Source organism: Notechis scutatus, chromosome 6, assembly GCF_049901735.1.
Source record: "Notechis scutatus isolate UNSWTSFEM ecotype Mainland chromosome 6, rNotScu1.2, whole genome shotgun sequence".
Classification (NCBI taxonomy): domain Eukaryota; kingdom Metazoa; phylum Chordata; class Lepidosauria; order Squamata; family Elapidae; genus Notechis; species Notechis scutatus.
The window spans coordinates 21,321,735-21,344,004 of NC_142014.1; the positions used below are offsets into that span (position 1 = coordinate 21,321,735).

At 41.7% G+C, this 22,270-nt stretch overlaps 1 protein-coding gene across 5 annotated transcripts in view; it reads right to left on the reverse strand.

The window, feature by feature from the left end:
• The window catches only part of SHISAL1 (shisa like 1), a 129,669-nt gene that overhangs the window by 75,459 nt on the left and 31,940 nt on the right, over positions 1 to 22,270 (reverse strand). For all 5 annotated transcript variants that reach the window (XM_087969479.1, XM_026677613.2, XM_087969482.1 and 2 more), the window contains exon 2: positions 388 to 487. In XM_087969479.1, the coding sequence (XP_087825605.1) occupies positions 388 to 454 (67 nt within the window). In that variant the 5' untranslated portion in view covers positions 455 to 487. The remainder of the gene's footprint in view (positions 1 to 387; positions 488 to 22,270) is intronic.

Genomic DNA, 22,270 nt, shown 5'->3' on the forward strand with positions numbered 1-22,270 from the left:
GTCTTGAAATATCTGCCTATAGGTTATTTTTACTGGTGTTGCTCTATTGAACCAACGAGCAGCAGGAAATAATATGCACATATATTAAATAAGTAAACTATTGCTAGGATGGCTGACTTGCCTTTCCCGAGACATATCAGCTCTACGGTTGATTAAAAACAAACAGCAACTAAACAACCAGATGGTGAAAGGAGCTTTTGTAAGAAAAACAAATGTCACTTTCTTCTATTGTCTTTCATTAACTCTGTACTGACCCGTGAAAAGCTCATTGAAAAAAAAGATTATTTTAGTTTTTCTTAGCAACTACCTAGAGCTTAAGCACAGCAGATATTTCAGGGATTTGAAATCAAAATAAAAGCCACTGATAAATGAAAAAATCAGACTTACCTGCTGACAAGAGCGAACAGAATACAATAATCAGTGTATGTAAGGATTGCCGACCACAACTTGTCATTGTTTTCTTTTCATTCGGCTGTTTGAGAATTACCTAGTGAACCAGACAAAATTGTGAAGTTAGAAGAGGGGGATATATTTCCACTTACGGTGTGTATACATTGATACAACCACATGGAATCAGCATAGCACACACGTCAACTAAAACCCTTCAGAACATCCTAAACAGACCAAAAGACCCAAGAACCCCAGAAGAAAAAAACAGGACTCATCTACAACATACAATGTAAGGACTGCAACAACTGCTATGTAGGACAAACAGGCAGAAAACTGGCAAACCGCATCCACGAACACCAACTAGCCATCACAAAATATAGACAGATTTAACCATAGTTTCAATTGGGAAAATGTGACCATCCTAGACCAAGCCAAGACCAAAAATGTCAGGGAATTTCTAGACGTCTGGCACTCTGACAAATCATCCATCAATAGACACATAGACATTAACAACAGAATAGAATAGAATAGAATAGAATAGAATAGAAGAGAAGAGAAGAGAAGAGAAGAGAAGAGAAGATGGAAGGGACCTTGGAGGTCTTCTAGTCCAACCCCCTGCTTAGGCAGGAAACCCTATACCACTTTAGAAAAATGGTTATCCTATCTCTTCTTTAAAACTTCCAGTGTTGGAGCATTCACAACTTCTGGAGGCAAGTTGTTCCACTGATTAATTGTTCTGTCAGGAAATTTCTCCTTAGTTCTAGGTTGCTTCTCTCCTTGTGTGATGACCTGGAGTGTAACACAAACGTAACAAAATCCAAAACGTAAATAAATGTCCTTTAATGCCTCCAACTTGGCCCCACTGTTCAATAATTCTCAGTTGGAGATAAAAGTTAACTCAAAAATAGTCTTTAAAAGAAAGCAATACTTAATGAGCAGATAGAGGTGAAATAAAACAAACAAACAAACTACAGTAAAGGAAATTCCATAACGGACCAGGATAAGTAATTACCAACTTCAAGGAGATAACAAGGCAGTCTGTTGGAAGGATGCCAACCAAGATAACTTCAGCCCAAAATAAAACACACTTTGCTTCTGGAAACGCTGTGTTGTAACCGTCTCTCTTATACACTATTCTCCCCAGCTGCAACTAATGAGGGGGATCATGGCCACTTCCTCTCTTGTAAGCCAAGTTGTTTCCTTCTCCATTCCTCCCTGCGTGTTCTAAGATGAAGAGGGGATGGGCCTAGTTCTTCCACTGACTGCCCAGCCGGCCTCTGCCCTTCCCCAGCCTCCTCCACAACCTCCGGAGCCACACCTCCACTCCCTGTCCGCTGTTTCTCCTCTCCCTCAGAGTCCGACTCTACCAAGAGCATGACACCTTGATTAGTTTCCATCCATGGCTTCTTGTCCTACCCTCAGGTGCTTTGGAGAATAGCTTGACTCCCTATTCTTTGTGGCAGCCCCTGAGATATTGGAACACTGCTATCATGTCAACTCTAGTCCTTCTTTTCACCAAACTAGACATACTCAGTTCCAGCAACCATTCTTTATGTTTTAGCCTCCAGTCCCCTGATCATCTTTGTTGTTCTTCTCTGCACTCTTTCACCATCTATAGAATATGCAAAAGAGACTATCACCCAATAAAAGAAGGAACAAAAAGACCCAAGCGCCTCTCCAGCAGCAATCAGCACCCAGATCAGCATAGGTTAATTCCAAGGTCAACATCAGACCAACAGTCAAGTAAACAATACACCAATCAAGGAACTGCCAAAGAGCCAAGAGTAAACAGGCCAACCAAAGAATCTTTAAGACCACCCCACCCAGCCTCCAGAATACAAACTGACAGTAAACTGCACTCCTTACCAGCACTGATGATGTTATCTAGTTTGGGTAATGAAACGTCTGCAGGGAAACAAGCAAGCTCAGAGAGCACCAAGGACCCCTCATACATTGATCTATTTAACTAACCAAAGGCTTAAAAACTTCATCTTCAACATGTAACAGCATGAAAAAAGGGGGATGAAGCTTTAAGGCTCTGCAGCCAGTATCATCCTCTGGCTTTTCAAGACTAAAGTCTGCTCAACCAAAGTATGCAGTACTTCTGACAGCATAGCTTATTTTTTTTGCTTTGCAGTTCATAAATACTGTGAAGAAATGGTAAAGGAATGTGCATATGGCAGAATTGTTTGCACTTCAGTTAACTACTTTCTACACTGACGTGTGAAATAGAATTTCAGAGTCTTTCTGGATTTACTGGGTGTTATTTACCCAAAACTTCACCTACAATTTCTTTCAGTTGCAGTATTGGGCAAGACTAGCTCAAAAATAGCTTCTTTTCATCTTGTCCTAACAGAGATGATGGTTGTTAGAAATAAATACAAATCAACTGACAGGTGTCTAAAGTCAAGTTACAATGGCCAGATTTGAGGAACTGGAACTGGTAATTATAGTCAAGTCACTTTTTTTTGTGTGCTTCATCTGTGTGTGTCTTTCACTTTCCATTAGTAATTTTTCTGCCTGCCTCCTACGTCTCCCTTCCAGAATTCACACTTACCCACACTTACCCTTTTTCTATCTCCTTTGCTCTTTCTTTAAACTGCAATGAAAATCCAAACATTTTGGAACCCAAAAGATTTTCAGGTCCCTTAAAGTTGGGATTATTTTTTACAGTTCTCAGGACGACGTATCATGAAACACATACAGGGAGAGATGGGTTATGTTTAAATATTTCATCCAAGTTCTCTACTTTAAAACTCTGCCCACTGCCAGGAGTTCGATCTTCACCGGCTCAAAGTTGGCTCAGCCTTCCATCCTTCCAAGGTCAGTAAATTGAGGAGCCAGATTGTTGGGGCAACATCCTGATTCTGTAAACGGCTTAGAGAGGGCTGTAAAACACTGTGAAGCAGCATATAAGTCTAAATGCTATTGCTAAAACACATTCAAAGAACCAAACACCTCCCTAACAAGTCACAATGACATCAGAAAGATGTGTGAGACATAACAGGATTAAACAAATGATGCAACTATAGAATTTGCATCAGCTGTGTAGTTTATTGACGATAGCTATTTTTGCCACACCCCCACGGATGCTCATACAAAGAATGTACAAAATATGTGTTTCAAGGCTCAACTGATTTAATAAATAGTTTTCTTAGCAACAATACGGAAGTGGTTTGTAATTAAACAGGGATGTCCGTGGATGAGTGAGGGTACAAAATAAATCAAGAGATGACTATGTGATTGAATCTTGCCTCTTTTTCTTTTCAGAAAATTTTAAGTTTATTCAAAGAAGGTTAAGATACGAAACACCAAAATATTTTAAAGGACAAAAGAATAAAAACACAGCAAACAGGGCATCAAAAAGAAAGTGTCTTAAAAAAAAGACTAATGCATATACACATAACACCCTCCCTATTTGAATGGTGATTAATAGAATACAGCAATGCTGGTTTCCCATCCTTTGTGAAATTAGGCCAAAATAATTTTTAATTTAAATTTTAAACTACTAAATCCATTTACAAATTATTAACCTGTCATCTATAAACTATATTCATAATAAAATAATTAACAGAAAAAACAATGGTAATAAATACATTATATAAAAATATCAAATTAATAAGTAATAAAGTAATAAGTAAAAAAGTAATAAAATTGTGGATAAAAGAAAGAGAAGATTGAAATTCCAGAACTATCTGATAACAAACTATTATTGTAATAAACTATGGCTTCAACTCCAAATCTTCCACAATATCAACTGTGATTGGTCCTGGATCAAATATCCATGTTTGATTCTTTACAGTATATCATCTCTTATCAATTGCTGATTAATTGAATACAATAAATCCAATCTCCAAAGCCAATCTATCTTCCCTTGAGAAACAGATAAGATTGTTCCTCAATTATATGTATGAAATCCATTTCCCACTATCCTTCAAACCCCTTAAAAATCATTTGCCACTAGTCTACTCAAAGAGCTCTCTGCTATTATATAAAAGCATGATGTTAAGCTTCCAGAAGGAATATGGAGTTGGCTTTATTATTTCTGAACCTATATTTCTTCCTGGCCAGTTTACAGCTGGGAAATGACATTTCTTCTCAATGTTCACCACAATCTGTGCAGTTTCTGCGTCTGTGTTTCTTCCCAACAAATCTGCTACTTTGAAAACAAGTTCTTCTTTTAAGTTTAATGTTTAATGTCTGTTTTTTTTCCAAAATGTTTTCCACAGAGTTTGTAAGTGCATCAAACTTTTTAGAAAAAAAATTCAACTAAAGTTTGCATGTTGCTAGCCAGATTCTTTTTCCCTTTGAGTGTTAGCCTCCTTCTCTCTATAAACCTATATGATGTTTTTCAAAGCAGGGAGCAAGCAAAGAAGGCAGAGAAAATATTTTCTGATTATTTCAATCCCAAAAGTTTTTGCAGGTTAATAAAATACAAATCCAGAGTCATGTGCCAGGTTTCCATATGGAAAGCAGAAATTGATAAGAGCAGTCAAATAAATAAATAAAATTTGAATGTGCATAAATGAATAGACTAACATTAGAAATCAAAGAAAAGGAAGAATCTGAATATTACATGGTATGGGATTTGTTTTATCAATAGTTAGAAAATAAATAAATAAAATAGATTAGATGGTTATAAAGCAGTAAGAAGTAGATAAGTTGAAGTAGATATATTGGATAGTACTTATATTATTTATATGGGAATGTGATTATTGTTATATTATTATATCGATAAAAAGAGTATTATTATTATTATTTGTAAGCACATGAAATATGTACCTAATTGACACACGATTGAAATGAAATGGATTTATTGTATGTAAAAAAAAAGAAAAAAAAAAGAATAGAAAGAATGCAGCAGGGGTTGAAATAAACTTGCATTCAGCCAGCCAATTAACCTTTAAAAATAAAAACAAAAGTTCAAAAAATGAACTTAAAAATCCCAGGCATGCTTACGATAATGTTCTGCCAGAAGATGGAAACACCCATTGACTTTTTGACTGCTTCCACAAGGAGCTGCAATATTTAAGATTCCCCCACCCAGGTGGCTCCACATCTGTCCATCTTGTCATGGGTCATTTATCCAGGGGACAAGGCTGCCAAAGAACCAGTTCTAGCAGTAAACACAGCAGCCATCTTGGGGAGGAGACAAAGCAAGCCTCTTATACCTCAGCAGCCATCTTGGGGAAGAGTCTGAACCTTGCCTCTTTTTTTAAAAAACATGTTCACGTGCTACAGGTGTGGTGCTTAATCTGCAGAATTGTCACAACCATGTTGACTTTTTGACCCTCCCCTGCAGGCCCACCGCCCCAGGCCAGAACATTTGAACAACCCAATCAAATACTAATGAAGGTCATCCTTGCTTAGCTTTTAGGAGTTAAGGTGAATGAAGTTCTGGGCACAGAGTACAGTAAAACAAATCTTTGGAAATGAAAATGGCTTAACCAGAAGGTGTTAAAACAGAAGCAGTCATGTTCAAAGGCCTCTGGCTGCTATTAAGCACAACAGGTTTTTATAACATTTAAGAAAACATCAAAGGGAGCTCTTGGCCATCTCACAAAGCTCCTAATATAAGGCCTACGCTCATTCAATCAACCCTAAGTCTGGTCTAGTAGCTTCATTTTCTATAAACATTGGATGAGAAATCTGCTGCCTTGGCAATTTAACCCTGAAAGCTTACTGGAAATCAGAGTTTATCTCCTTTTCTACATACTCAAATTTTAAAATTACAGAATAATTGCTTTCCTAACAATCCATAAAATGCACTCATAATTATGTATTTATATGAATAGAAAATAAATATAGTACTAAGCATCTATTTCTAACAATAGAAATAAGCTCCCATCGTTAACTCAATAATCCCTGCAATGGTTATTGCCATGTACAATTGCTATCCTAGGGCCAACAAAATTGGAAATTGAGCTTACATCCTCAGACTGTTGATATCTCAGGATACAATCCAACAAATAATCAAGTGCCACATTAGTGAAGCTGTTACTTTTTGGCAGAGCTACGTGGGCAGAGGAAAATTCACAGCTCAGTCGGCCATGAAAATTCATGGGGAACTTTCAGTCAGTCCCTCCTCCCCTTTGCTAGGCTACCTCACTGGGTGATTAGAACCTCTTAAGAACAAGAAGCAAGAGTAGAATACAAATATAATCGCTACCATCTTATGCTTATTAGGCTGCTTAACATAGGCTCAGAGGTGGTATTTAGCAGGTTCTGGAGTACAGTTAGTAGAAATTGTGAGTAGTTGGGAGAACCGGCAAATATCACCTCTGACTGGCCGCACCCCCATCCATTCTCTGCCTCATTAGTCCCAGCTGATCGGCTGGGTCTTCTTTTGTTGCCCTGCACAGGAGAATGGAGCTGGAAAGCAGGTTAGTGGGGTGGGGAGGGAATGGAGATTTTGTAGTAACCTTCCTCTGCCATGCCCACCAAGCCACGCCCACCAAACCACACCATTCCCACCATGCCATGCCCACAGAACCCGTAGCAAATTTTTTTGAATCCCACCACTGCATAGGCTGCTTAATATAAATAAGCACAGTATAAAGGACAATTTCTATATTACATAAAATACCCCTTTCCCTTTGTTCTATACGTACTGGCTGGGGAATTCTGGAGTTGAAAGTCCACACATCTTAAAAGTTGTCAAGGTTGAGAAATACTGGTTTAAGGATTTGGTGAAACTGGATCAGAGTCAGAGAAAAACAATAAGGATGATGAAGGAGCTACAAAAGATTGAAAGGCTAGATATGGTTCATTTTGAGGAAAGGCAATAGGGAGATGAATGTGATAGCACTTTGTTTCCCAAAGAATACACTTGAAATAGCACTTTAAGATGGATTCAAAGAACCCAGAACAGGTTTGGAGAAGAGGAGCCAGCAAGATCAGGTTGCTAAGTCTTATACAGAGACGTAGGCTGTCCACACGAAAACTGCAGACCTGTTTTTGATCGTTCTGGACATGGAATAATGAACCAAAGACAGGGGAAAGAAGATTCCAATGGAAGATTTTAGCTACCAATAACCAGAGAAGTTGTGGGCTCTGTTTCCTTGGATGTGTTCAAGCAGAGAATTAATAGCCACCAGTCAGGATTATTTTAATGAAGATGCCTGCATTGATCAGAAGGCTGGACTAGAAACCTCCAAGGCTCACATCCAACTCTATCAGAGGTGGTATTCAGCAGGTTCTGACCAGTTCTGGAGAACTGGTAGTGGAAATTTTGAGTAGCTTGGAGAACCGGAAAATCCCACCTCTGACTGGCCCCGTCCCCATCTATTCTCTGCCTCCCATTGAGTCCCAGCTGATCGTCTGGGTCTTCTTTGGTTGCTCTGCACAGGAGAATGGAGCTGGGAAGCAGTAGGGTGGGGAGGGAATGGGATTTTGCAGTAACTTTCCCCCATCCCATCTGCCACTCCCACCAAGCCTCACCCACAGAACCGGTAGTAACAACATTTGAATCCCACCACTGAACTCTATGGTTGTAAGAACAAGGTTACAAATCCTCAGAAAATCAGAAAGCTTTTTTTTGTGGAGACGATGAGAGAACATGAAGCATTTTTGATGAAAAAAAAAGGGGGGGGAGCAGTTCACTACTTTGGGACTGATATGAATGGGCACATTGCAGGAGGAGAGCCATGTTAAATGTAGGTTGGCCAACGGATCACAAGGGATCCTTTGTTTCTGGTTGCACATTTTCCGATTAACACGTTTTATGAAAAGGCAGATGCAGGGACTAGACTGAAATAGGACTTTTATACATCTGATAAATTGAGCCATAGCTCAAGAAGATCTATGTCTTTTCATAAAAAGCTTTTAAGCTGGAAACGATGTTGGCAGGGTCCTTCTGATTTGAATTGAGAAGCTTGGACAACTTTCATTGCAGCAGTAATTAATGTTAACTGCAGATCATTCAGCTTCCCATTACAGCAAGTAAGGTTCTTTGAAGGTTTAAAGGGAGGGATCGAATTGAAATGAATCTCCAGATCAAGGTGATTTCAAGTGTTGAATTAAGTCCAATATCTCAAGATGAGCCTTGAGGACATACTGCGAATATGGTGGACATCTGGATATTTTTGTGCTTTTTAAGTGTGAAAAACTACTGCCAAAGTTGGAATCTCACAATGAGAAATCAGCCTTTTGATCACTTCTATAGAAGCGTGCTTGTCAAGACTGCTTCTTCTTGCTTTGGTGAAGGATACATGTTCTCTCTTTGGGTTTCATCCTCTTTCTTTAATTCTATCCAATTCCTAACAGAGCCACACAAGCCACAACTCCAAGACTCTAATTTTTCAGGAGTTCTGAATTGACCTGCAGAATGTGGTCCAAAAAAGGTGAAGAGGCCCCAATGGTCCAATCAAAGCTTTGCTTGGTTTTTATGTACAGTGATTTCAATCATGATCCAAGACCTTGAGAATGAATATTACACTAGATTTGCAGATGGATGTCCTGCATTATTCCCTTAAGAGGTTGGCTTGCCAAGAATAAAGAAATCATGCCAGGCTTGGCTGCCAAGAAAGGAAATGATCAAAGGGATGAAGACTATACATTTGTATTTAAAGATCTTGAGTTTGAAAACCCTGGGAGTTACAAGATGCAAGACGTTGTTACTTGGCAGATTTCTGAATCTTCCCACAAAGAGGAATGGTTGTCAACAAGATTAGAAAATCAAGGGCCCAGAAAGTAATGGTCCCGTTGATCTTTAAACAGACCTCACTTTTTAACCATTGTTTAAAGAGGGTTTATTTTTAGGTGGGATAGGACACTTTTTTCAAAGCTTCAGCACAAGTTCTCTGAAGTTCCTCTACTGTAAAATAGGCAGCCTGCTGAATTGTGTTGTGTTGTATTGTGCTCATCCCTGCTATTTCTGCCTTAAAAGAAGTCTCTCATCCAAAATATTTTCCTTGGGGGGGGGGGCATTTAAAATCTTCATAATAAGATTTTTTTTTTGAAGTACAGGAAGTATTCATATAAGAATTTCAAAATCATATTTCCCGTCAGCCTGACTGCTTTACCCATTTAAGGGCTTTCTAAAACCACCATTCTAATCACAATTTTACTGCTTAGTTCCAAATAAAACGTTTTCTTTTAAACTTATATAAAACTTCTTCACTGTGGGTTAAATGAAAATCATCCAGTGTAATAAAACTTGCCCTTCTGAAGGTTCTTAATATCCAAAAAGCAATTTACAAGCCATTTCCAGTGAAAGTAATTAAGAAAGGAAGTGGATCAACCCAGCGTCCCATGGTTTTGGCAAAGCTAACTCTTATTTATTTTATTTGTATTTATTTATTTATTTATTTATTTATTTATTTATTTATTTGTTTGTTTGTTTGTTTGTTGGTTGGTTTGTTTGTCAAGCAAGTATTAGATAGCAGGTATAAGTATAAGCATGGTTATGAATACATGAAATGGATACGAATAAAAAAGAAACAATAGGACAGGGACGGTAGGTACATTGGTGCACTTATGCACACCCCCTACAGGCCTTTTAGGAAAGGGGTGAGTAGTACCCCTTTCAGGACAGTCTAAGGTTAAAGTTTTTGGGGTTTGGGGGAAGAAACCACAGAGTCAGGTAGAGTATTCCAGACATTGACCACACTGTTGCTGAAGTCATATTTCCTGCATATCAAGTTTGGTGTGGTTTACCTTGAATTTGTATCTATTGTGTGCTCTTGTATTGTTGTGGTTGAAGCTGAAGTACTCATTGACAGGTAGGACATTGCAGTAGATAATTTTATGTATTATACTCATGATTGGACCGAACTGCTTCCAGAGCTCTGATCATGGGGAACATCTCTATGGAACCCTGTGGATGACCTCAAGTTCTCTCTTTCATCCAGAGAGGAATTCAGGAACAGATTCATTCTCTGCCTTCTTTGCCACGGTCTTTAGCTCCTCTTCTCATGAAATTATCTTTAGTTCGCCACTGCTTCCTTGGAAGTCAAGAAACACTGCTTTAAAGCTTTCCATGGTTAGCAGTAGGTCAGATTCAGAACTGGAAGTTAAATTATTTTTCCAGGGAATACAGCTTGTGACAAGGGCTGGTTTTTTTGGAACTGCTGTAATTCGGTTGGCTTTCTCCCTGTCTTCCACAAACAGCTTAAAACTGTTTGAGGTTTGGTACTGTTTATTCTTATTTTATAATTCTCTTCTTAATTTTTCCATTTTTTTAAAAAAACTGTGGACGTTTGCATTGCATGTAACCACTGAGAGTCCTTAATTGAATTACGGCAGGATATAAATGTAATAAACAAATAATAAAACTCGAAGGATGAACCCATGAAATTACCAGATGTTGAGTTGATTCAACCTTAAAAAAACACCCATATGGTTTATCTTTGGGGACAACCACCACCGCGAGAAATGCATCCAAAAACTAAACCTAATTTGGATTTAACCTTCAGGCAGTTGTATTTCAGTTGATATCCACCCCTGCAACTTGATTTAAGTTAAAACTATCTGGCAAATAATGTGGCCTTGATGTCCTTAGGCATAAACGGCTATCATAATAGTTTTTGACAGAAAATAAAACGGGGTGGGGTGGATACAGAAATACCTGAGCTTCCCTTTTGGCTGAAGCTTTCCTGCCTGGATGGCTACAGGCTGTCCATCGGGGGCTGGAACTATTGTTAAGTTACAGCCAAGAGAAGACCTGAATATTTTAGTCTTGAAAAATGTGTAATCCTGATCTGAACATTTGAATGGGAGTGTTTCATGTTCGATGCTGAACTTCCCATCATAAAATGTGCCCTCATAAAGCCCAGATAAAGAGAAGCCGAGAGGAATTGAAATGGAACAACAAACTAATGAATTGCAAATGTCATGGTGAAAATCACCCTTGAACTGACAACAGCAGTTTATGTTGCACATAAGGAAAACATTCTTTAGAAATAAAGACCTTTCCCCCCACCCTTCCTTATAGCCTGAATCCTATTACATTTCCCTATATTCATCTCGGCTGACAGTAACCATCTTAGGACTTGCAAATGGGAGAATGGAATGAATCACCCGTCACTCATAAAGTAAATATGACCCAGGCATGAATTTTATTCTCTTCAATTATTGTACACCGTGAATTGCTGCTTCAAAGAGAAAGAGAGCCTACTGATGGGTATATCTTGTTTTATTTTGGGGGTGTTCTGACCAAGGCTTCCTGAACAATCACACGCTGTTCCCAAAAACCTTTTGTTTTATTTCAACGGCTGTGAATTCTATGCATTTACAGCCTGTAATGAGTCCCAAACAGTTTATAAATAGTCCCACAGAAGTCTTCCACAGTCTTTCGGGATAAGGCTGATAAGCACCCACCTTTATCTCCCTTGAAATGCTGCCAATGACTAAAGTGCCAATTAGCTATACAAGGCCACACAGAGCGCAAAGTCAACATGGAGCTTCAGAGTTTAAACCGACAGGAACAAACAAAGTTACTTCCTGCAAAGGCTCATGTCCCTTTGTTCCTCCTTTATGTCTTACTATCTCCAAGCCTTACTCCCGAGTTGCCTCTTCTGTCTTAACTGTTCTTGCCTTCTGGCAGCTCTGTGCAAGCATGCACTGGGAACAGGCTGCCCTTGTTCCTCTGCCTCGCTGATGTCAGATTCTGGAGGCTCCAGAGCACATAACTCTCAGATAGTCCTGGACCCCTCTCTATGTCGGACGCAGATCCCTTGTCCAAGCCCTCCCAAGGCTCCAGAACTAGCCCATGTTCCTCCCCACTGTCCGACTCTGCTGCCAGGTCCACAGGCCGCCGGCGGACCACAACACGGGGTGCTTTTGAGTCAGTGTTGACTCATAGCAACCAACAGTCTTGGGCAAGTCCCTGCAGTTTTCTGGGCAAGATTTTTTAAAGAAATGGTCTACCACTGCCTCCTTCCCAGGACCAAAAGGAAGTGACTGGCCCAAGGTCATCCAGCTGGCATCATGTGGGGACTAGAATTCACTGTCTTCCAGTTTCTACGCCACTACACCAGGGGTGTCAAACTCAAGGCCTGCAGGCCGGATGCAACCTGCGAAGTGCTTAGATCTGGCCCATGGGGCTGTCTTGGAAATAGCGAAGGAACGGCCCACGGTGCCTCTGCCAGTGAAAACGGAGCTTGGGGAGGTTGTGCACGAGCTCCTTTTTCGCTGGCAGAGGGCTGCAGGAGGCTGTCGCAGCCGGAAACAGAGCTTGAGAGCCCATTTTCACTGGCAGAGTGCTCGGGCCACCACAGACGCCTCCGACACAAGTGACCACATGCACCCTGGCCACGCCCACCCCGTCCCCCTGAGTTCAAACACAGCCCTGATGCAGCTCTCAATGAAATTGAGTTTGACACCCCTGCACTGGTAATAATGGTAATGGTAGTAAAAAGGTAATAAAATGGTAATAAAAGAAAGGACCTTGTGCATCAGCATTCATATTTTCAGAAATGTAAGAGGAGACCATCAAGTTTTCTATAAGGGCCCCTCTTCTCGTCTACCTTGCCAGAAAAGTCGGACAAGCAAAGCATAATGGCTAAAGGGCTGGACAAGTACCCATTTGACTTCCAATGTTCCCTATTTAAGTCCCAGAACCTTAGGTGAGTTATATGTTCTACCTTGCAGGATTGTTGTGAGTAGAGGCACTCATGTGTGATGCCTTTTTCTCAAGAGCTTAGCAAAATATCATTTTGGTAAAATACATTTAAGTAGCGTTGCGGAGAAAAAAACCACTCCCATCTCATTAAGCTTCTAACTTCAAGCACAAATGAATAGATATAATTATAAAAGGCCGGGACGTTTTAGGGGAGCTGAAGAAGTGGAGGATTAGAGACAAGATCTTCTAGCCTATTTGCATCTATAAGTGTGGTTTATTTATACCACAAACACACCTTGAGCAATGCATTAGCCAGCAAAAGGTATGGCTCTTGGGTGTTGCTTTTTGTTCATCCAGATAAATGACGTTCCTCCTGAGGCACCACACTAATGGACCCCCAGACCCACATATTACACTCAAATTACCTTAAGGTTGTGGAAAAAAACATCCATCTCGGCAAACCGGCATACGTTTTCTGTTTTCTGCAGCAATGGTCTGGAGAGTTTGCCACTGTCCACTCAGCTTTCAAAAATCTCATTTTCCTTTCAATTTATAGGCAACCCTATATATAGACTGCCCCACGTATCCTATGTTCCAGTGGTGGGATTCAATTTTTTTTACTACCAGTTCTGTGGGAGTGGCATGATGGGGATGGCTTGGTGGGCTCAAAATTTCTGCTATCGGTTCTCCAGAACTGGTCAGAACCTGCTGAATACCACCTCTGCTATGCTTCCATCAGTCTTATGACTTGTGCCACTGACCAGGAGCACCATAACTCATGTTTCTACATAAAGCCCAGTACTCTGGGGTGGTAGCCCTGTGTGAATGCTTACACCTGTGCTGATCTCCAGATGTTGCACTTGGGTGGGAAGGATACCATCTTTGCAAAAGAGAAGCTCCCCAAGATATAAAATACACAGATAAGCAAGGATTTGCCACTATTAGTTCTTATTTTATTATGATAGCGCAGCAGTTAGAATCAGAAGTGGTATTCAGCAGGTTCTGACCAGTTCTGGAGAACCGGTAGTGGAAATCTTGAGTAGTTTGGAGAACCGGAAAATACCACCTCTGACTGGCCCCGCCCCCATCTATGCTCTGCCTCCCGAGTCCCAGATGATCGACTGGATGTTCTTTGGTTGCCCTGCACAGGAGAATGGAGCTGGAAAGCAGGTTAGTGGGGTGGGGAGGGAATGGGATTTTGCAGTATCCTTCCTCTGCCACGCCCACAAAGCCACGCCCACAGAACCGGTAGTAAAAATTTTGAATCCCACCACTGGTTAAAATGCAGTATTGCAGGCTAATTCTGCTAAATGCCAGCAGTTCGATCCTCACTGGCTCTCAAGGCTGACTCAGCCTTCCATCCTTCCGAAGTCGGTAAAATAAAGACCCAGATTGTTGGGGGCAATAGGCTGACTCTGTAAACTGCTTAGAGCAGGGCTGTAAAGTACTGTGAAGCAGTATATAAGTGTTATTGATATTATGACTGTAATGTCCATTATGATTGTAAGCCGTGATGGTCTTAAGTGGGTCACCCATGTGACAGATCAGATTTTATCTTTTTTGCAGAAGTCGTTAAGCGAACACTTCAGTGGTTAAGCAAACTCATTGCTCTTTATGGATTGTTTCTGCCAAAAACCAGAAGTAAATGCCATCGAAAGAAATGTATCTCTGGGATATACAGACTTTAAATCTGGTGATTTGCATTTCTTTGCCACAATTTTTTTTGAAAAAAATATATGAATAAATTAAATCATCTGGGTGGACACGGCGCAGAGCATGGTAAACATCCCCAAAATGTCACTAAGGATGAAACAGGATCAGGAGGGAAAGCCTTTGACAAGCTACACGAAGGGGAGAAGTGATGCCTTGAGTTAAATGTGCGGTTTCCAATCTGGTTTATTTTTTTTAACCCTTTCGGACTTCAGAACCAAAAAGAAAGAAAAAAGGGGGGAAAAATCCCTATTTAATGCATGCCATTGGAAAAGCAGATACCATGAATTGAAACTTGTGTTTCTCTGTCAAACAAGACAAACCAGAACTTCTGTGTAATGACAGATGGGAAGTTTGTAAATGAACCTAAAACTATAGGGAAAAAGAATCATAGGTAAGAAAAAAAGAAAAAGAAGAACATGCTGTCAAGAAGACATGTCTGAAGAGAATGAACAGAATTACTGTAGCATCACAAAGGCCTGGCAACGGATAGACAGAAAATGGAATGAGTCTTCATGCGGACCTGTCTCAAAATTTGCAAAATGGTAGCGTTGTAACCTCTCATGCCACAATCCAAAGCAAAAGACCAGTATTTCTCAACCTCATCCACTTTTAAGACGTGTGGACCTCAAGTCCCAGAATTCCCCAGCCAGCACAACAATGAATCATGCCCTTTACCCTCACAATGAAGTTGACAGACTCTACATCCGTGTTGGCGAACCTGTGGCACGCTGAGCCACTTCTGCCAACACGCGAGAGCTCGCCTGGAAAAACCCCACTGGGCATGCACATGCGCCGTCACCGCCTGACAGCTGATTGTTAGGTATCTGGCGCAAATGCGTGGGGTTGTGGAGTTGCGTGAGAGACATGCATGCATGTGCAGAGATGCGCACCATGCATGGGGGATCTTGTGCACAGGCGCAAATGGATGGCATGCGGGGATGATAGCGCGCGCATGTGCAGACACATGGTGTGCGGCGGGGGCATCGTGTGCGCATGTGCAGGCACATGGTGTGTGGCGGGGCATAGCGCGTGCATGCACAGACACATGGTGTGTGGTGGGGGGATCGCACGCGCATGTGCAGGGGGCGTGCAGGGGCCAGCACACATTGCCTTCTGGGTGCTGACACGCAAGCGCGGGCGCAAGAGTGTGCGTACAATTATTGGCACGGGAGCTGAAAAAGGTTAGCCACCACTGCTCTACATCAATTTAACCGATTTATTGCTAAAAAGCCTATGCCTAGGAATCTTTTCAACTAAGAGTTAGCACCAGGGTGGATTTGATTTAAACCACTGGTAAAAAGGCTTGATTTAAATCAACTCGATTAAATCATAATTTTTAAAGAGCAATTCTGTCCCGCAGCAGCTCCTCTTCTCACCTGCTGTTGACTCACCGATAGTCCCAAGATTGCAGAATATACACTCATGCTACATAACTAAGCTCCATTTCATGCTGAATAAACTAAATTATGAATGCATCTTAAATAGAAAACGATCTTTAGATAGATTTTTTACTCAAAAAGCATTTTATTAAAATCAATAAAATTACATTTGATAAAAATCAAAAAAATCCAATTTAAATTTAAAAAAAAAACATTCATTTTTATCCACCCTGGTTAGCACTTGGTTATACAGTTAGTCCTCGATGTAACAGTTAATTTAGTGATGTTCAACATTACGACACACTAAAAAAAGTGACTTATGACCGTTTTTCAGTTACAACCTTTGCAGCATCCCCATGCTCAGGTGATCAAAGTTCAGATACTTGGCAACTGGTTCATACTTACGACCGTTTCTGTGTCCCAAGGTCATGGGACTAACTTTTGACAAGCGAAATCAATGGGGAAGCCAGATTCATTTAACAACGGAGTTACTAACTCCTCAGCTGCAGTGATTCAGTTAATAACTGTGGCAAGAAAGGACGTAAACTGGGGCAAAACTCACTTAACAAATTCCTCACTTAACAACAGAAATGTTGAGCTTGACTGTGGTTATAAGTGGAGGACTACTCTGTGCTGTAGTCAGAGAAGAGTCATCTGGTATTCAAGGGGGACGGGACTTAGTTCAGTTGTAGTTACTTAACAATTCTAGGGTAATCCCTAGCTCTACACGAACACAATGATGGCTTCAAGAGGTCAGTCCTACAAAGTTAAAATAAAAATTGTCTGCAATCTATCTCAGACCACAATCTGCTTGGAGTTTCTTGCTATCAGCTCTGAATTGTTCTCTGATTTAAAATGTCATTTTTAGGGCCATAAGAGCGCACCGTATGGGGACTCACAAGAATGCTGGAGAATTCAATTGGATTTGGGGCGGGGCGGAAGTTTCCATCGACAACTTGGGATGGGGGTGTGCAGGAATAAAACGTGCCCTTTTGTGATGACCCGGGGTGTGGCACAAAGGCAACACAATCAGATAAGCAATAAGAGTCCCTTTATTATCTCCAACTTTGCCCCCAATGTCCAGGTTACCTTCTGGATGGAGAAAAACTCTAACTTAAAGTCCAAACAAGCCAAACTGAAGTAATTAGTTTGGCAGGGCAGGAGCAAGAATTTCAGATTTGAAGGCACGGCAAAACTCACACGGTTGGGAAGACTCCAGGAACACAGCTAAGCCACGACAACACAGGATAAAGTCACGTTTGCTCCCAGCAGCCTGCCACACACAGTCTGCCTTTCTTATCAACTGTCTTCCCAGCTGTGGCTAATGAAGGGAATCAGGGCCCTTTCCTCTCCCGTAAGCCATGCAACCCATGTTGCTCTTTTCTCTGTTCATCCCTGCAACTGCCTTAGGATGAAGAAGGAGTGGGCCTGGGTCTTCCTCTGGACTCCCTCTCTCTTGTTTTATCTCTCCCCTGCTCTATCCAGCCGGAGTTTGCCCTTCCACAGCCAACGGAGCCACATTCCCACTCCCTGTCAGCTGTTTGGCTTCCTCCTCAGATTCAGACACCTTTTAAGATGAAGAATGAGTCCACAGACGTTTATATAAGGCAGTCATTAGAGGGCTTATTCTCTCTCCTTGTATCCGGTATTCATTGCAGAGTTCTCCGTGTAGAGTTAAGAAGAAGATTGATTGCTTGCAAGATATTTTGCCTACCATGTATATTTCTGTATATAACTGTCTTGTAGCTAAATCACCGTTAAATGTTTACCTCTCTGTGTGCTGTGTTTTGCTCCTGGGTTGTCTCATAATTGTAGTCATGCTGCAAACACTCTGACACCTTTGCTGAAAGCAGTGAGTTCTGGATTCTGTGTTAGTGCTAGAGCCAAAGACAGGAGGTCTTTCTAAACAAAGAGGGGACCTTTTCTATGTTAACGTGCCAAGATGTCTGCTCATCTTCTCCGTCTAGACCGCCTTGGTTATCCACAAGCAAGATAGGGAATTCTTACTTGTTTTTCCTCCATTTTGTGCTGATCAGGTTGCTCGCCAATCAGTCTTTCCAAGGACGCTTCAGCTGGGGCTGAACAATCTGCTAAACCTCGACTTCAAAAACGGAAGCCACAAGCTTTTGATTCTTCTTCCACATCCCAATGTGGTCAGTAAGTCAGGCTTAAAGGACACGTTGGAGAGGAAATTAAGAGATCAAGAGTTCATGAAAAAGAATTCGAGAAGAGGGACGACGGCTTGGCCTATTTCTTTAAGCTCATGCAGTGGATCCAACCTGGAGAAAAATGTTCCCACTTTCCATAAGCTTCTTTTTAATTCTCCCCCCAATTCCACTGCAAATCAAACCAAAAAAAACCCTTGATCTGAAAAGCTTGCCAGGTTGACCTCTCCCTTAGAGCCATAAATCAGTCTTGAGGGCCATTGGTCTCAATGGAAACTCTCAACACAAAGCATTCCGATTCTGGAGTGATTCTGAAGCAGAGACTGCAGTCTCCACAGGAAAGAAAGAAGGGTGTTTTATGCCATTTTTTTCATATTGGTAAAAATGCAGATTAACAATATGAGATGCAACCTGTGGAAGAAGATTCACACATGCTATTAGACCCACTAAATAGACCAGACCAGTGGTGAAATGCGACTGGTTCGGCCCGGTTCAACGGTAGCAAAAATCGCTACCGTTTTGGTCGAACTGGTAGTTAAAAAAAGCTCCAATAATCAGCTGAGAGAAGAAAGAAGAGAAAAGCTGTCCTCCCACCCGCCCCTGCGCTTTTCTATTCTTTATCCTCTCAGCTGACTGGCGTGGCGGAGTCTCAGCTGGTGTTTGGAAAGCTGCGCACGCACAATGGCCGCGATCACAGAACCAATAGGGAAACTGTTAGAATCCCACCACTGGGCCAGACCACTATAATGCCATGATCATAAGTGTTACAAACAAGAGAATAAGCATTCCCCCCCCTCTTTTATTCTGTAGTCATTAAACTGTACAGGAATATGGAAGATGCAAACACCTTCAAGGAAACTAAAGCCAGTCCAGAGATCAACTAAGAAGAAGGGAGGTGGAAAGAAAAAATTAAGAAGGGTTGGTAGCATCCCAGGGGAGGTTTTGCCTAGAGAAGATAAGTCAGATGGGAGACTTGTACAGGTAGTCCTTGACTTCCAATTTAGTTCATTTAGTGATTGTTCAAAGTTCCACAACACTGAAAAAGCAACTTATGGCCGTTTTTCACACTTACAACCACTGCAGCATCTCCATGATCAAGTGTTCAAAATTCAGATGCTTGGCAACTGGCTTTTGCAGTGTCCTGGGGTCATGTGATCACCATATGTGACCTTCTGATAAACACAGTCAACAGGGGAGCCAGATTCTCTTAATAACCATGTTTCTAATTTGATTACTGTAGTGGGTCACTTAACAACTGTGGCAAGAAATGGGGCAGAATTCACTTACTGTTTCACTTAGCAACAGAAATTTTGGATTCAATTGTGGTTGTAAGTCGAGAACTACCTATGATTCTCTTCAAGAGTCTTCAAGGCTGATGCTTAGAAGATAGAGCAGAATTGTTAAATGTGTTCTAGACAACACAACAAGAAACAATGAATTAGAAAATACATAAGAGTTGCATAATAAGAATTTCTTAATGTTCAACAATAGGAAGTGGTGGGTTTGATGGCCATCCAGCTGTAATCATAGACTAGGTAGGGAGTTGGACTAGGTGATCTCCAAATGTCACCTGTGATTCTTGAAAGATCTCTCAACAGAAGGCGAAATTATTTGAGAGACAGAATCTATGTTAGATCGAGAACAAGTGAGGTACTAATACCACTTTATAAAGCCTTAGTAAGACCACACCTAGAACACTGCATCCAGTTTTGTTCACCGTATTATAAAAAAGATGTTGAGACTCTATAAGTACAGAGAAGAGCAACCAGGGTGATTAGGGGACTGGAGACTAAAACATATGAAGAAAGGTTACAGGAACTGGGCCTGGCTAGTCTAGTGAAGAGAAGGACCAGGGGAGACATGATAGCAGTCTTCCAATATTTGAAGGGCTGCCACAGAGAGGAAGGGGTCAAGCTATTGTCTAAAGCACCTGTAGGCCAGACAAGGAATAATGGATGGAAACTGAACAAGGAGAGATTTAACCTGGAAACGAGGAGAAAGTTTCTGACAGTGAGAACGATCAACCAATGGAACAGCTTGCCCTCGGAAGTTGTGGGAGTGCCATCACTTGAGACTTTCAAGAAGAGATTGGATTCCCATCTGTCAGAAATGGTGTAGGGTCTCCCGCTTGGGCAGGGGGTTGGACTAGATGACATACAAAGTCCCTTCCAACTCTGATGATCTGTCAGTGTTATGTTTCTCAAACCACTTCGAGATGTATGGACTTCAACTCCCAGTATCCCCCAGCAACCAAGGCTGGCTGGGGAATTCTGGGAATTGAAGTCCACATATCTTGGTTTTTATATCCTGACATTTAAGGTGCCCAGCCTGGGTCTATAATCATTTCCATCACTAGATTAAAAAAAAAGTGCTCTTGCAAATGGCTCTGGATATCCTATTTCTCCTGCACACATGCTCAGCCACAGGAAAATCATTCTCTGGTTTGCAAGAAACAAAACAATGCTTTTCAAAGCAAACCATTCAACTTCCAACCTTGAAAGACAGTCAGCTGAAGAAGCTATCATATATTTGGCACTATGAGGGGGGAGTCCAGCCCTATAGCTGTCAAGGGAGCCACAAGTAAGTTGCTACCCTTTGCCAGTGATATTATTATTGTTCTTGCCTTTGTGAAAAGGATTGACATGTCTGCAGCAACTATTCAATTGTAAAATCTTATCAGAGGGAACATTTCAAATGAAAACAATTACGAGTTGTCTTCTGACAGACAGACAAGCCTGGATGATTTCTGAGGCTCGACAACTTTTCTTCAGGAAGGAAACATCTCCCATTTGTATCTTCCTAGTCGTATTCCCTGGACAATTGTAGCACATGATTCTCACTCCAACAATGCCCCGAAAACCAAACTGGAAACTTTCAGAGACCATTTTGATGTGCAAGGCAGCAGAGGAGCATTGCCGATGAAAACAAACAAGATCTCATAGCTGCAACAGACTCAGAGGGGTATCCACAGGAGGATTAAAAATGTGCAAGACATCGAAGCGGCAGCTTTTAAACACTTCCTGTGACATGCAATTGGACAGAAAAATAAAATTCCTGGGTTTTTTTTTCCTCCCCCTCTGAGAATCTCCTACAAGGCTCCACTTCTCATATTGTCAGCTTAATGGGATGTCTTGAAGATGCCGGGTATGGCATTGCAATAAAAGCCCTGCTCCTTTTGCAAATGTATATGATGCAGAACCGTACACAAGGACAGGCTGCATCCACTATCTTGGGATTTCTGACTTCCTCTACGCCATGGGTGTCAAACACGGGGGGGGGGGCATTATGTTTGCCGTCACGTGATGTTTCGCAATGTTTTTCCCTTCGTGGAGCTGGAGTGGGCGTGGCCTGTCAGGGGTGGGTTCCAAAAATTTTAGCAACCGGTTCTCTGCCCGGTTACTAGGTGGGCGTGGCCTAGTCAGCCTCCTGCACCACAGCGGGGAAGGGCATTTTCGCCCTCCCCAGACTCCTGAGGCTTTCCTCGGGCCCGTTTTTCCCCTTCCGGAGCCTCCGGGAGGCCTGTTTTTCACCCCCCCTGAGCCTCCACGCAGGCCCTGTACTTATCTGGGATTCAAAACAGGCCGCGTGGAGACTCCTGGGAGGGGGTGGTGGGCGGGGCCAGCCAGGGGTTGGATTTGCTGGTTCGCCAAACCGGCAATTAAAAATTATAAAATTAGCTACCGGTTCACTTGAACCGGGGAGGACCGATAGCAGCCCACCCCTGTTTGGCTGTTTGGCTATTTGGCCCACGGGCCGCCAGTTTGACACCTCTGCAAGTTAAGCAGACTGATCAAGCCCAGACCTCTACATTAGCCTCCATCTACGTTGTTATTAACTCATCACAGTTGATTGCAGAGAGAGGGAAATTTATGTGAAAGCAAACCTTCCCTTCTTCTTTAATCAAGTGGTTAATTTTTCCAGCTTCAAAATTAAGAGGAAAGACCAACAAGGGTGCCTTTTTCAAAGGAAGCCATTCCTTACGGGCTGAGTGTTATTGCATTTCTAGTCATGTCTCTTAGCGGCCATTTCAGCAGGGGGAGCTTTTCAGGGGTGGGATTCTA